At 48.6% G+C, this 16,289-nt stretch overlaps 1 protein-coding gene across 1 annotated transcript in view; it reads left to right on the top strand.

The window, feature by feature from the left end:
• Positions 1-3,391: 3,391 nt before the first annotated feature.
• Positions 3,392-16,289, top strand: part of HPS3 (HPS3 biogenesis of lysosomal organelles complex 2 subunit 1) — an 80,227-nt gene continuing 67,329 nt past the window's right edge. The window contains exons 1-5 of the mRNA XM_040428033.1: positions 3,392-3,489; positions 3,570-3,906; positions 7,818-8,288; positions 11,274-11,454; positions 13,927-14,012. Of these exons, the coding sequence (XP_040283967.1) occupies positions 3,690-3,906; positions 7,818-8,288; positions 11,274-11,454; positions 13,927-14,012 (955 nt within the window). The 5' untranslated portion in view covers positions 3,392-3,489; positions 3,570-3,689. The remainder of the gene's footprint in view (positions 3,490-3,569; positions 3,907-7,817; positions 8,289-11,273; positions 11,455-13,926; positions 14,013-16,289) is intronic.

The raw sequence follows: 16,289 nt of genomic DNA, 5'->3' as shown, positions 1-16,289 counted from the left end.
TCAGCTCAACTGCAGGCCCTCGAATATAATGTTTTACAGGGTTAGCTCACCTGCAGGCCCTCACCTACAATCTTTTACAGGGTCAGCTCACCTTCTGATGACGACAGCGAAGTCTTGCCTGTTGGTACTCTGGCACACATGGCTGACTTCATGTTAGGCTGCCATTCCCACGACCCGCTCGTTATACTCATTTTAGACAACAGGATAGGTCATCAATATCAGATCGGCTGGTATCCGACACCCGGCACCCCCGCCAATCAGCTGTTTGAAGAGAAGGCGTGCACCATGCCAGCGCCACCTCCTCTTCACTGTTTACCTTCTCGCCGTTGCATCTGCAGCGGTGAGCAGGTATAATTACACCCAAGCCGTCCCATTCATTTCAATCGTACGGATCACTGCATTCATTTCTATGGGAGTTCGAGATAGCCGAGCTGTCAGCGCTCACCTATCTCTGGAATTCCCATATAAATGGAGTGACCATGTGGATGCCCAACCAGCCGCTCCAGTCATTGTAGGGGGTACCAAGTCCCCCATTCTTTTGATTGGTGGGGGTCCCATCAGTAGGACCCCCACCAAACCAATAGTTATCCCCTATCCTGTGGATAGGAAATAACTTAATGTAATCGGAATACCCCTTTAAAGCTGTGGCTGAGAAGAACATGCCCCCTCTTGGCGCAGCCATAAGCCGTTGCTCCGTGATCCTCATCGCTGCCTCCCATTGAGATGTATTGGAGGCAGAAAGGGCACAGCACTGGTGGGTTCTTGGGTGTGGCTGTTGGCGCCACAATTACACTGCAAGACTACTGTGTAAACGGGCATTAGATCTGGCAGAGAACAGCCTGCTGAAGCTCTCTGGCAGCTCCTTCTGGCAGTGTGAAACAGGTTTTAAAAGGATCCCATGGCAGGACATGGCTGTGCTGGGTCTCGGCAATCAGATGTCCTCTGGAGGTCAGTTTCCCTGCAGGAAATATTCAGCATTACATATCGATCTTTTTTGTATGAGGAGCCTGAACAAGTGGCCCCCTCCACGAACAGAATTCTCTGGGCTTCGTTCACACCTTCATTTGGAGAATCGGCAGGCCGGTCCGGCACAGAGCAGCCTGCCCGATCCTCTACTTACCGGTGTGCACAGTGCCCTACATTGTATAGTGGCTGTGCTTGGTATTGCAGCCCAGGATTGGTCACTTGAATGGGACTGAGGCCATGAGACCAATGAAGGTGATGTCACTGGCCTAGGATTGGGCAGCAGAGTTCCCCAGAGTGCCTCTGCCTTTATATATGAGTCCCGGACAAGCCCTTTACCTGTCACCAGGGTTATGTTGTCCTGAGGGCGGTATATGGTAATGTCAGACACCTCGGATATGGCGGTGTGTAATACAGTCCTGATCAAAAGTTTAAGACCAAAAAATCATATTTAGCATGGCTGGATCTTAGCAAGGTTCCAAGTAGAGCTTCAACATGCAACAAGAAGAAATGGGTGTGAAACAAAACATTTTTTGAGCATTTAATTTAATGAAAACAACGAATAAACTGAAACAGGCTGTTTTTCAGCTGATCAAAAGTTTAGGACCACACCTCCAAAAAAAAACTAAACCCCCCCCAAAACAGAATTCCAACTTCCAAACATGAACTCAGTAATGAGTAGCTCCGCCATTATTGCTGATCACTTCAAAAATTCGTTTCGACATGTTTGATGCAAGCGTTTCCATGAGGTGAGTGGGAACATTTCTCCAAGTGGTGAAGACGGCCGCACGAAGGCCATCTACTGTCTGGAACTGTTGTCCATTTTTGTAAACTTCCCTTGCCATCCATCCCCAAAGGTTCTCAATTGGATTTAGATCAGGGGAACATGCAGGATGGGCCAAAAGAGTGATGTTATTCTCCTGGAAGAAGTCCCTTGTCCTGCGGGCATTGTGTACTGTAGCATTGTCCTGTTGAAAAACCCAGTCGTTACCACACAGACGAGGGCCCTCAGTCATGAGGAATGCTCTCTGCAACATCTGGACATAGCCAGCGGCCATTTGACGCCCCTGCGCTTCCTAAAGCTCCATTGTTCCACTGAAGGAAAAAGCACCACAGACCATTATGGCGCCCCCTCCACTGTGGCGCGTAGAAAACATCTCAGGTGGGATCTGCTTGTCATGCCAGTAACGTTGGAAACCATCAGGACCATCAAGGTTAAATTTTTGCTCATCAGAGAATAAAACTTTCTTCCACCTTTGAATGTCCCATGTTTGGTGCTCTCTTGCAAAGTCCAAACGAGCAGTTCTGTGGCGTTCAAGGAGACGAGGTCTTTTTTTGAAGCCCTTCAGTCTCAGATGCCGTCTGATGGTTATGGGGCTGCAGTCAGCACCGGCAAGGGCCTTAATTTGGGTCGAGGGTCGTCCAGTGTCTTGACGGACAGCCAATTGGATCCTCCGGCTCAGTGCTGATGAAATTTTTTGGGGTCTTCTACTTGACTTTTTTGTTCCATAACCCTCAGGATCATTTAAGAAATTCCAAATGACTGTCTTCCTGCGAACCCACCTCAGCAGCGATGGCGTGCTGTGAGAGACCCTGCTTATGCAGTTCAACAACCCGACCACGTTCAAAAAGGGAGAGTTTTTTTGCCTTTGCCATCACAACGTGTGACTATCTGACAGAAAATGACAATGAATCCACATCTTTGCACAGATTTGGCCTTTTAAAGGCATGTGGTCCTAAACTTTTGATCAGCTGAAAAACAGCCTGTTTCAGTTTATTCGTTGTTTTCATTAAATTGAATTCTCAAAAAATGTTTTGTCTTACTCCCATTTCTTCTTGTTGCATGTTGAAGCTCTACTTGGAACCTTGTTAAGATCCAGCCATGCTAAATATGATTTTTTTGCCATTTTTCAAGTGGTCTTAAACTTTTGAACAGGACTGTAGTTTATAGAAAAGCACACTTTATTAGGTGCAGGGTGCAGCGGCGGACAGCCGTCCCATGTACTGTGCCTAGGGAGAAGGCGGTCACCCAGGTAATGCCCCTCAGGTGCCCACACATCTAGCAGTATGGCTTGTACAGTGACTGCAGTAACTTTGGATTCTTGTCATGTGGTAAGTACATATGTGTGCAGACACCATTACTTCACATGACAATGTAGAAATCATTCAGTCTGTACGTCTATGGTCATCTTGTCACCTCATCAGCACACTGGCCGCCATATTGTGTATATAGTGACCTGTTTGTCCTCACAGTTCCCCTATAACACATCGTTCACTGAGGCCTTTTGTAACGTTTTCTATTGGCTTTTCTTCAGGACAGTTAGCACTATTGGGCAGCAAGCGTCACACACCCCTCTTCTCCCTCTCACAATGGACTCGCCCAGTCCCCGAAGCATGTGATCTGGTAATGGGCGTCACATGCTGGGCAGGGAGAGGGGGGAGGAAGTGTCGGGCAGCAGCCGTGTAATGTTATTATAGCGGCGGATATACTGAGGGACTGGCATTAGGATGAGGAGGGGGGCACAGGTAAGACTCCTGATACTGGCACCTTATGCCGGGAGAGGGCACTGTCAGGAGTAATAGTGTGTTCCTATGTTTATGTGCAGGGCAGCGGAGGACTACTCTTCTCATCATCCATATGGATCTCAGCAGCTTCATTCTCCAGTGTGGCACAGCTGAGGACTGTGATGTCCAGTAGGGGTGGCTCCAGCCTGTAGTCAGTGACCATGGTGCAGCTGTACAACTGCCACCCCTTTGGGTCCCAGAGGATTGTCCCCACCAAGCAGGCGCCGGAGGTGTTTTGTTGTGGCCGGGACAGCGTGTTTGTGACCTGTGCTGGTGGCTGCAAAGTGGAGGTGTTCAACGTGGGACAGGAGCTATGTCACCCCCTCTGCAGCTTCAACACGCTGGGCAAAGTAGTGCACATGAGCTACAGTGATGTCGGTAAGACCCTGCGCCAGTCAGCTGCTGGTAAAGGTGGCAGCATGTTTGTATTGGTTGTGGCGGTGCTTCCAGACCCTAAAACAACTCTGAGCCCTCCGATGAAACTTCTCGAGGTGACAAGTTGTTCGACCTTTGTTCTCCGCCGCTTCTTTGTAATACGGGCAGCTTAGAATTTTTAGCCACTTTCTAAAAAAAATTCAATTTGACTTTCTATATTTACAGGGGAAATATACATTTCCAAGGGAAGTAGGGATCAGCACCCTCCGGCACTCCAGCTGTTCTGAGACTACAATTCCCAGTATCCTCCCTTCACTTCAGTGGGAATTACAAGAACAGCCAAACAACTGTGCATGCTGGGAGTTGTAGTTTGTCAGCAGCTTGTGGATCTGTCAGGGATATTTCATGAAAACCTGGTTATGATTAAAGGATGTCTCCAGGATTTAACAGTTGGTGACCTGTCCTGAGAATGGGTCATCAGTATCGGATCAGTGGGGTCCAGACACCCCAACTCCTGCTCATCAGGTGGTCGGTGTTGGAAATAAGCACCATGAATAGGATCAGCGCCGCACTAATCGGCTTCTTTCCATTAGACACAATGGCGGACTTGTTTCTCTTATAGTCGTAAAAAGAGTTGCAAGTGCCTTTTGTAACTATCCATGTGGCAGTGTTTAGTTGCACGGCCAGTTTGACAGCGTCGTTGGCGATAGGGCAGAGCGGGGGCATGTCAGGGGCCCCAGCAAACACTTGCGCCAGGCGTAAATGTTGGTGAAAAACGACTCCATCCAGGGCCTGGGGTACTTTTATGCCAAGTGCATCGACTGCCATAGATTCATCTAATTTATGACGAGGCGCATTGCGTAGGGGAGAATCCGTAAAAAGCCTGCCTTAATAAATGGCCCCCAGTGGCTGTGCAGTTTCATTGCTATTTCCAGCACCAGAGCTACTCCCAAACACCTGATTGGCGTGATGGTGGACCCCCGCTGAACTGATAGGTCATCAAGTGTTAAATCCTGGAGAACCCCTTTAAGGGTAGAGCTTCATTGTGAAGCAACTTTACAGTTTTAGGCTATATGCACACGAACGTTGTTTGTTTCCGTGTCCATTCAGTTTTTTTTGCGGATAGGATGCAGACCCATTCATTTCAATGGGTCCGCAAAAAATGTGGACAGCACACCGTGTGCTGTCGGCATCCGTATGTCCGTTCCATAGTCCTGCAAAAAAAATATAGAATATGTCCTATTCTAGTCTGTTTTAGGCATTGTTACAATGGATCTGCAAAAAAACCCAAAAAAAAACGGATTGCATAAGGATGTCATCCATTTTTTTTTGCGGACCGCAAAACACATATGGTCGTGTGCATGTAGCCTTAAAGGGTCACTAACTTTTCACAAAACTTTTGATATTTCATAGAGACATATCACAAGATTTGATTGCTGAGGGTCTGAGCACTGAGACCACCACTGATCCTTAGAACGAGGGAGACAAGCCTGTGCATATCGCGTTCTCTCTCCTCGTTGCTGAGGACGGAATCAAGACGGGTCCATAGACTTCTATGATGCCTGTCTCCTGCAGTGAGGAGAGAGAGAGAGTGCTATGTGCTGTCGGCGCTCAGACCCTTATCAATCCAGGGCTCCAGATGGCGACCAAAACGGTCGCCAATGCGCCTTAAAATTTGCAGATGGCGACAAGACTTTTTAGTCTTGTCGCCATTTGCGACTGGACCGCCGCGCTGCTGCGCAGCCTAGTATCAGTTAAAGATACTAGCACAGTGGAGAAGGAAGGAGTCCCTCCCTCCCAACTGTGACACGGTCGCCACTGCCACCAATGGGGAGATAGCGGGGAGGAGCTGTGGCCACTGCGCCACCAATGAATGTAAAACATATTAATGCAAGTATAGGCAGCGTTATCACAGACCCGGCCTCAATAACAGGGCATGCGATACGCGGCAATTAACCCCTCAGGTGCCACAGCTGTCAAATCGCAGAGCAGAGCTCAGAGCCAGGGAGTAAAAAATCCTCCCTGGCTCTGCGCTGCGATTGGACAGTGCTGCTGTCAGGGAGAAGGAGAGACACTGGCGTCTCCTCCTCCTTGTTTTGAATGTTGAAAATACCGGGAGCCACAGCGGACGAACGGAGCGGCCCCCAGGAATAATAGTAAGTGCACTTAGATCCCTGGGCGCCGCTCTATGTAGCCTGCTACTTAGTCCATATTCTTTAGACCCATGAAAGGTCCTCTTTAATTACATTCATTGGTGGCGCATTGCGCCCCCCCCTTAGTATTAGTATAATTGGTGGTGCAATGCGCCCTCCTAAAGCCCTCCCGCCCCCCTCCCCCATTATTAGTATCATTGGTAGCGCCGTGGCCACAGGCCCCCCCCCCCTCCTCATTGTTATATGGTGGCCACAGGGTCTCCTCCCCTCCATTGGTGGCAGTGGCAGATTACACTGCTGGGGCTCCGATCGGTTACCATGGCAGCCAGGACGCTACTGAAGCCCTGGCTGCCATGGTAATCTCCCTGCTGTTGTGTGTACTATGCACAGGGCAGCAGGGAGATGTGAAGTCCTAGTCACCCTAATAGAGCTCTATCGGGGTGAATAGGACAAGGGATAAAAAGATCCAGGTTCTAGTCCCTAAGGGGGGAAATGGTTATTAAATAAAAAGTTAAAAAAGTTACAAACAATAAAAAATACACATATTACATATCGCCACATCCGAAAAAGTGTGAGCTATCAATATATAAAAAAATATTTCCGCTCGGTGAAGGCCGTAGCAGAAAAAAAATCTAAACCGTGCAATTCGCCATTTTTAGTCACCTTGTCCCCCAAAAGATGTCACTGGATGTGAGAGGTATGTGGTGCTGTATTCTCCTATATGTAGTGCCGGCTCACTACTGTGACCTCGTCTCATCTTCTCCGTCAAGTCCTTTTTTTAATTATATGCATTTTAAAGGGGTTCTGCCGATCAGCTGTTTGAGAAGGCAGCGGTGCTGGCAGTAGTGCCGCGGCCTTCTCGCTGTTTACCGCAGGTCCAGTGATGTCACTGGCCTGGGCGGGGCTAAGCTCCATTCAAGTGAACAGTGAACCAGCCGTCAGCAACCTCCAGCTGTTTTGAAACTACAACTCCCAGAATTCTCAATTCTCTTTTGTGAGAGTAAGGGTCCATTGACACGTCCGCAGAATGGGTCCGCATCCGTTCCGCAATTATGCAGAGCGGGTGCGGACCCATTCATTCTCTATAGGGCTGGAAGAGATGTGGACAGCACACAGTGTGCTATCCGCAGCTCCGTAGAAAAATAGAGCATGTCCTATTGCGGACAAGAATAGGCAGTTCTATGGGGATGCCGGCCGGGTGTATTGCGGATCCGCAATACACTACGGACGTGTGAATGGAGCCTTACAAGAAGAGCCAAGCAAATGTGCATGTTGGGAGTTGTAGTTTCGCAGCAGCTGGCGTGCCAAAGGAAGGTTGCTGACCTCTGCCATTGATAATACAAATATTGGGGGGAGTTTATCATTCTTATGCTTTTCTGGCATAAAAAAGTTGCAAATCCCGTGTCACTTTGCCAAAATGTTGTCACAATTGGCGTTTCTATGCCTCCCTCAACACTTTCTGAAAAGGTGTCTGGGAGGATGCAGGCCTGGCACCTAAAGACAGACATCTGTAGATGGCGCACGGCCTGCCGGAGAATGCACCATATCTATGATGAGGCTGGCCCCTTGGCATAAATTAGGGCGCTTCCTTGATAAATAATAATATAAAACCTTTAATTATGGATTAACCATACTCTGCAAGGGATCCCCATAGTGTGCCGTCATATGGTGGTCTCTAGGACCTCCGACTGATCCAAGGCCCCAGCGTTTCTTGGAGTGATGTGCGGTAACGGTAACCCCTGCTCTTGTCTTCTTTCCTAGGAGACTATTTGGTCACAATTGAAGAGAAGAATAACATTTCCTCCCTGCGGGTGTACGTGAACTGGAGATGTCAGACTGCGGGGAGCTCCCGGGTCAGCGTGCGGATGGTCGGCCTCCAGTTGGAATCTCTCCAAAGTGGAATCTCAAAGGACCAGATGGAGATCATAGAGATGCCGCTCTCTGATAACCCGCTGTGCCTCTGCTGCTGTCCTGTCCGAGGAGACCTTCTGGTCGGCTGCAGAAGTACGCTTGTGATCTTCCATCTGAAGTACATTGCCGTCCATGAGACAGCAATGCTGGACTTTGACAGATTCTTGGTTTTACACATCAGTGGCATGGTGCCCAGCCAGCTGTGCTTCTGCTCCGGGCACATTGGTGTCCTAAATGATCTGGAGGTTTTGGTCTTTAGACTGAGCTCAGAGCCGCCAAAAGGAACCAAGACCACAGAGGCCGAAACATTGTCAGAAAAAGGTAGGAACTGAGAATTCTTGTGATTATAGGGCAATACTACATTTGTAGAACTGTAGATGATGCGCGGCAGAGGTCTGCCCGTGTGGCATCTTCCCTCAGTATCTTCATTGCTGTAAACCCTAGAGTGCAGTGTAAAGTTTGATGGACGCTAAGGCCTCATGCACATGAATGTATTTTCTTTCCATGTCTGTTCCGTTTACGGACCGAATACGGAACCATTCATTTCAATGGATCCGCAAAAAAAACAGAAGGTACTCGGTGTGCATTCCGTTTCTGTATGTCCGTAGTTTCGTTCCACCAAAAAAAATAGAACATGTCCTATTATTGTCCTCATTACGGACAAGGATAGGACTGTTCTATTAGGGGCCAGCTGTTCCATTCCGCAAAATACAGAATGCACACGGACGTCATCCGTATTTTTTGCGGACAGCAAAATACGTACAGTCGTGTTCAAGAGGCCTAAGGGTAACTTCTACTTCTAAAGAGGAATGTCTCCTGACATGTCTGTTTTAGAAAAATCTTGTATTCCAAATTAAGAAACAAATCTGTAGTTCCTTAAACAATGCAATGTGCGGTTCCTCTGTTATTCCTTCTGAAGTTGACAGCTGGGTGTTACCATTCAATAGGATGTGTCCCTACTTATGCGGACGCTCTCAGCAGTGATTGGACAATGTCAGACAGTGTAGGACAAAGGGAATGGTAATACCCTTTCATGCACACTTGCTTGTCTCTTCTTGGAACTCCCATAGACGTGAATGGAGCATGCTGGGAGTTGTAGTCCCACAATATCTGGAGTGCCAGAGGTGAACCCTGCCCTAAACATTTTGTTTGTGGCCCTCCAATAAGACATCGCAATGACCAACCCCACAAGTTAGGGTGGGTTCACATCACGTTTTTCCCGACCGTTTAACATATACAAAAAAAAGTATACGTTAAACGGATGCCTCAGACTGGTGCCATACAGTGGCCTCCGTTCACCATAGAGTTACAAGTTTACCATTGTAATACACTGAACAAAAATATAAATGCATCACTTTTGGTTTTGATCCCATTTTGCATGAGCTGATCTCAAAGATCTGAAACATTTTCTACATACACAAAAGACCCATTACTCTGAAATATTGTTCACAAATGTGTCTAAATCTGTGTCAGTGAGCACTTCTCCGATGACGAGATAATCCATCCCACCTCACAGGTGTGGCATATCAAGGTGCTGATTAGACAGCATGAATATTGCACAGGTGTGCCTTAGACTGCCCACAATAAAAGGCCACTCTGAAATGTGTCTAAATCTGTTAGTGAGCACTGCTCTTTAGCAGAGATAATCCATCCCATCTCCCAGGTGTGGCATATCAAGGTGCTGATTAGCCAGCATGAATGTTGCACAGGTGTGCCTTAGACTGCCCACAATAAAAGTCCACTCTGAAATGTGCACAGTTTTGCCTTACTAGGGGGTGGGGGGTCAGAAAACCAGTCAGTATCTGGTGTGGCCACCATTTGCCTCACACAGTGCAACACACCTCCGTCGCATAGAGTTGATCAGGTTGTTGATTGTGGCCTGTGGAATGTTGGTCCACTCCTCTTCAATAGCTGTGCGAATTTGCAGAATATTGTCAGGAACTGGAACATGCTGTCATATACGCCGATCCAGAACATGCTCAATGGGTGACATGTCCGGTGAGTATGCTGGCCCTGCAAGAACTGTGAGGTTTCAGCTTCCAGGAATTGTGTACAGATCCTTGCAATATGGGGCCGTGCATTATCATGCTGCAACATGAGGTGATGGTCGTGGATGAATGGCACAACAATGGGCCTTAGGATCTCATCACGGTATCTCTGTGCACTCGAAATGCCATCAATAAAATGCACCTGTGTTCGTTGTCAATAACATACGCCTGCCCATACCATAACCCCACCGCCAACATGGGCCACTCAATCCACAATGTTGACGTCGGCAAACCGCTCACCCACATGACGCCACATACGCTGTCTGCCATCTGCCCTGAACAGTGAAAACCGGGACTCATCCATGAACAAAACGCCTCTCCAACGTGCCAGACTCCATCGAATATGAGAATTTGCCCACTCAAGTCGGTTATGACGACAAACTACAGTCAGGTCCAGACCCCGATGAGGACGACAAGCATGCAGATGAGCTTCCCGGAGACGGTTTCTGACAGTTTGTGCAGAAATTCTTTGGTTATGAAAACCGATTGTTGCTGCAGCTGTCCAGGTGGCTGGTCTCAGACGATCATGGAGGTGAACATGCTGGATGTGGAGGTCCTGGGATGGTGTGGTTACACGTGGTCTGCGGTTGTGAGGCCGGTTGGATGTACTGCCAAATTCTCTGAAACCCCTTTGGAAACGGCTTATGGTAGAGAAATGAACATTCATTGCACGGGCAACAGCTCTGTTAGACATTCCTGCAGTCAGCATGCCAATTGCACGCTCCCTCAAACATTGCGACATCTGTGGCATTGTGCTGTGTGATCAAACTGCACATTTCAGAGTGGCTTTTATTGTGGGAAGTTTAAGGCACACCTGTGCAATATTTATGCTGTCTAATCAGCACCTTGATATACCACACCTGTGAGGTGGGATGGATTATCTCAGCAAAGGAGCAGTGCTCACTGACACAGATTTAGACAGATTTGTGAACAATATTTGAGAGTAATGGGTCTTTTGTGTATGTAGAAAATGTTTCAGATCTTTGAGTTCAGCTCATGCAAAATGGGAGCAAAACCGAAAGTGTTTATATTTTTGTTCAGTGTAAATACATATCCTTTTTTTTTTTGTTTACCAGACTCTGCAGGATACATGAATGTCGTGTGCTGCTTCTTTCTATTATTTTTTTCTAGCGTATACGTCAAACGGAGGCATAAAACGTGATGTGAACCCACCCATAGCCCCTATATCTAGCTGCTAGTTGTCTGCCCAGCTCCTGACATTTGCCATCCTGGTGGTAACTTTGCTTTCTTTTCCCAGGCGGTAAGCATGGACTTGTGGTGGCGGCGTCCCATCCCTTAGAGTGTGACGACTTTGTCATGTGTCAGAGGCCTGTGGAGCTTGTTGGAGAGGACTGCGAGTCTTGCAGCATAGTAGTGACCCCAGAGTCAACAGGACTGTCCATGGATGCACAGAGCCACGTGAATTATATGTTGTACAGGTAACACAGCCGACCTTACCCCTTTTATCACTGAGCTTTCAATCCGGATTATCGGCCACAGCAAAATTTCACCTTTTAGAATGATAAATAATGACACATAGCGGTTTGAAGTCTGGTTCAGTAGTGTGTGTCATAAACGTATAAAAAAAATTGCCCCGTGCTTACTGTATGTTGCAGCGTCCCCGTCCCCCCCTCCTTAGAAGCAGCGAATTAACCATTCTGTAGGGCAGTCTTGTCCGATATATAGCATACAGAGTGATAGGACATGTACATCTTATTCTAGACATAATGGAGTTCAACTGCAAACCCTGCGCTGGTAGTATTGGGACTGATGAGTATTTTTGCTGAACATTAATTTTTAAAGGGGTTGTGCCATAAACTACTTTTCACTCTAAAGTGCATTTCCATCAACTACTGTAGCTCCCATTTCTCCTTGATTAGTTTATTTTTTTCATATTTTCCTCATTTGCAGTTTTCTCTTATCCCCCCCATGCTTGAATCCCACTTCCTGGTTATCGTGTGTCTGCTGTCCCATCATGCCGCAGGTCAGTGGGATGTGTCCTGACATCAGCAGGTCATGTGACACTAACCACTCCCCTTGTTCTTACCAGTGACCCTTCCTATTTCCTCCATTACAATGCTCCAATGCAGGACGTAACCTACGGCAACTGAAATCAAAACAGATTTGTTTGGGGGAAGTGATGCAACGGCAATATCTGTTGGGGGCACAACCCCTTTAATTGTGCAGATTTTTTTTTGGGCTGTAGGAATTCTTTATAAATGAATGGTGACCACACGGTGCAGATTTACTAATCCTAAAGATGGCGTCAACCTAGTCGGGCTGCCTAGACCTGCACTACGTTTATCACAGGGGCTCAGGCTGGAGGATAAATCTGGTGCAGGGGTAGACACTATAGTTCAACTCTATTCCAGTTATTTGCGACCAAATATTACGACAGACTTGTCAAGCAATTTTGCTGCAAAATCTTAGGTCAAGCCCTCTTTCCCATTACGCCACACTCCTCCTCGAGTAATGGAATTGTCCAGCCGTTAATATTGGTGACCTGTCGTCAGGATTGGTCATCAATATCTGATCGGTGGGGGTCCGATTAGCTGTGAGATGAGGAGGCGGTGCTCCATGTGAGCGCCGCTTCCTGGTCTTCACACTGCGCCTCATCTCCTGTGGATTGGCAGCGCAGTGTAATACAAGTACTCGCTCCATTTATGTGAGTGGAGCGAGTACTTGTATTACACGCCACTTCCGAGACCAAGTACAATGTAATGAAGAGTGTCGGACCCACACTGATCAGATATTGACGACCTATCCTGACGATAGGTCATCAATATTAACAGCTGGACAACCCCTTTAAGTCACCCGCCTCAGCAAGCTAGGTGCAATAATACATTCTTCTGTAAAACTAGATGCAGAACACATGAGCCCAAAACTGCATTGGGTGTATACGGTTACAGTCATTTCACATGCAATGGTCTTTCCTGGGCTATTGAAAAGCAATTGGCAGGAAGATCCAACTAATCATTATGAGCATTTCACTGGTAAAACAACAGCGTTACTGAGGTGCCTGCACTGATTGGCCGTCTAGTAGCGCCTCCATACAGTACGGTGCAGTACTGCATGTCCTTTACTGCTCTTTACTTGTGCCAGGATGAGCCGCTCCTCTGGAAACCATGTGAAGACGGCTCCATATATATATTGTTTCTGGTACATTTAGTGACAGTTTGCAGGCAATTTGCTTGCTTTTTCATCAGAATGATTCTTGACGTCCTCCTCTGACCCCTTACGTCCACGGGATCCCCTTTTGCTGGATGTTTTTCCTCATTCACACCATTCTCTGCGTACTCCTGACACCACTGCAAGAGAAAACCTCAGAAGGTTGTCAGTTTTTGAGATACTGGCCACAGCTAGTCTAGCATCGATGACTATGCCTTGTTCAAAGTCTCTCAGAACATAGGGGGTCATTTACTATCAGATATATACGCCAGTTGCGGTTCAAAGATTATTTGCGCCACAATCTATGACTTTTCTCCGCTTATGCCAGGTCTAAAAAAGGTGTTGTGGCTTGGGTGGGGAAGGGGACGGAGCTGCAGGCCTGTCTTATTTATCGTTTTCTACGCCTGTTTTAGACCTAGAAAGTGGTCTAAATGTAGGACAGCAAGGGAGCTGGCTTACATCTAGACGGGCGGTGGATGCGCCGAAGTTATACATAACTTCGGCAGATCCGACGCAAGGGGTTATTTAGACCAGCGTCTAAAACGCTGGTCGTAATAGATGACCCCCCCCCCACATAATTTTCCCCACGTTGAAACTGGTTCATGGAAAAATTGCTCATTTGATTTTATGCTTCAGTACAGGGTCACGGTGTCTGATAAGTGGCCATTCAGTGTATGTGTACAGATCATTTTACCATAAAATTTTTGCCATTTATTTTAAACTTTTTTTTTTTTTTTTTCTAGGAGGTTTTCGCCAGACTTTACTGATGGATTCAGTGTGGAAAGCACAAGGTTACATTCTCTGCAGCTGCTACCTATGTATAAGACAGGTATAGAAAAATGAAATGCTTCAGTAAAAATACTCTGCTATAAAATACGTCATATATCAACTAAAGGAGGATCAGTACTATATAATATCCATTAAAATAGTTTTTTATTTTTATTAAATGACATAAAATACATATACATAAAAAACATTTACAAAAACATGAATGCAGAGACCATACAGAGTACCATAAAGGACAGCCCTCATTAACATCACTAGAAATTTCTGCTAAATAATAAGTTTTCTCGCCCAGTTTCCTTGGGGGACACAGAAGACCTTGGGTATAGCTCATCTCCATAGGAGGCGTGACACTAAGTGAAAGCTGTTAAGCCCCTCCTCCACAGCTATACCCTCAGCCTGGAGAGAGAGACTGCCAGTTTTTGCTTAGTGTCCAAGGAGGCAAGACACTCCCTGCTCTGCAGGGCTGTTTTCTCCTTGTTTAAATTTTTGATTTTTACTTTTTTCTTTTCTTTTTGTTCCAGATCATCAGGGACAACAGAGACGCACTAGACCTCTCTGTTTCTCCCGGGGTTGAGCTGCGCCAGTGCCGGTCACCCGCACTGCTGCCTCCCCCACAGAAGGCAAGGTGGATCAGGGCAGCCTAGCTCCCCTACATCCCGCCAGCGCAAGGGTCGCCCGCACGCCAAGTCCCTCTTCCAGCGTCCTGCCACTACGGTGCCAGTAGCTGAAGGGGCGACCCTGCTGGAATGGACCGAGGGTGAAGACGGCTATGGTGAGAGATTGGCTTCTCCAGCCCTACGTCCCCCACCTCCCCACCCTGGTCTCCTGCGTGCCTGACCCCCATACTGGGCCTCTGGTCCCCTGCCGGATCTACGCTGGCCCCTGGGGTGCCGCAGAGCGGCAATCTGCTTCTGCCTCCCCCCCCCTGCCTGGCTCCATAGGACATGCAGCCAGTGGCTGTCTCCCCTCAGCACAGGCACCTGGTCTCTGGGTCCATCCCCCCCCCAACCCAAGGCCTGAGGTCCGCTCCTGACGGGGGGGGGGGACTCTATGGAGTAAGGCCTCACCTCCGGCCGGCATTGGTATTCCGGTGCGGCCGGGCGCCGCAAAAATTCCGGGTCCCTGACTCTTCCGGCGGCGGGGTGGGCTCCCGCGGCCGGCAAGCCGCCATTCCGGGCCCCTGACTCTCCGGTCGGCTTTGGGGTTGACTTATATGCCCCAGCAGGCCCCGGCCGACCGTCGGTGCCGGTCGGTGGGGCTCCGCAAATTTTGGCCCAGGCTTCGGCCTGCTGGGCCGCAATTCCGACCGGCCCGCGGGGTGGGCACCCGCGGCCGGTTTGATGCGCCACTCCGCCACAGGTCCCGGCGGTACATGCCGGGCGCCGCAAATTTAGTCCCCGGCTTCACGGCCTGCTAGGCCGCAAAATTCCGGCCTCTGGTGGAGGGGGAGGGAACTTCTCCAGGCGCAAATTCTTCCCGCCGGGAGGTTCCTCCGCCCCCAGGGGATCGCAGCGCCGCCCTCAAGGCCGGATCCCTGTTAACCCTTTGGGTACAGGCCGGCTCCCAATGGACCTGTATGGTTGGCCCCCCTTTTTCCTGATAATCTGTGCCCCTATATGGTGGCCCGCTTTAGCCGCCTCAGAGAGGCTGTGTTTTTAAAAAATAAAAAAAATAAAATGATGTGTGTGTGTGTGTATATATATATATATATATATATATATATATATTAACAGTTTTCTTGTGGGCTGCGCAGGACGCTGCAGCCTCAGGTGCTGCATGTCTGCATACCCTCTTTCCACACGCGGCATGGTGTTGCGCTCCCAGCCTGCGTCGCTGTTAGGGCATTTCCCCCTTTTAGGCGGGTTTCTTGCCCTCTTCCAGGATACGGCGCTAGCCAAGTGCATGCGACCCTTCCGTAGGCTGCATTCATCATCTCTCCAGTTATGGTGCCTGCCATGTGCATCCCCCCCCCTAGGCGGGATACTGCACTCTCCCTGGCTGACGGCTGGCCATGTGCATGGTCCCCTTTTAGGCGGAATACTGCACCTTCACCGGATACGGTGCTGGCCATGTGCATGACCCCCTTCCTTAGGCGGAACGCTGCACTCTCTCTGGATTTGCTGCCGGCCATGTGCGTGACCCCCTTCCATGGGCGGAAAGCAGCACTCTCACTGGATTCACTGCCGGCCATGTGCGTGACCCCCTTTCTCTAGGCGGAACGCTGCGCTCTCACTGGATTCACTGCCGGCCATGTGCGTGACCCCCTTCTCTAGGCGGAACGCTGCGCTCTCACTGGATTCACTGCCGGCCATGTGCGTGA

This window comes from Bufo bufo, chromosome 4, assembly GCF_905171765.1.
Source record: "Bufo bufo chromosome 4, aBufBuf1.1, whole genome shotgun sequence".
NCBI lineage: Eukaryota > Metazoa > Chordata > Amphibia > Anura > Bufonidae > Bufo > Bufo bufo.
The sequence above is the reverse complement of the archived record's forward strand: the minus strand, read 5'-3'. Positions and strand labels throughout refer to the sequence as shown.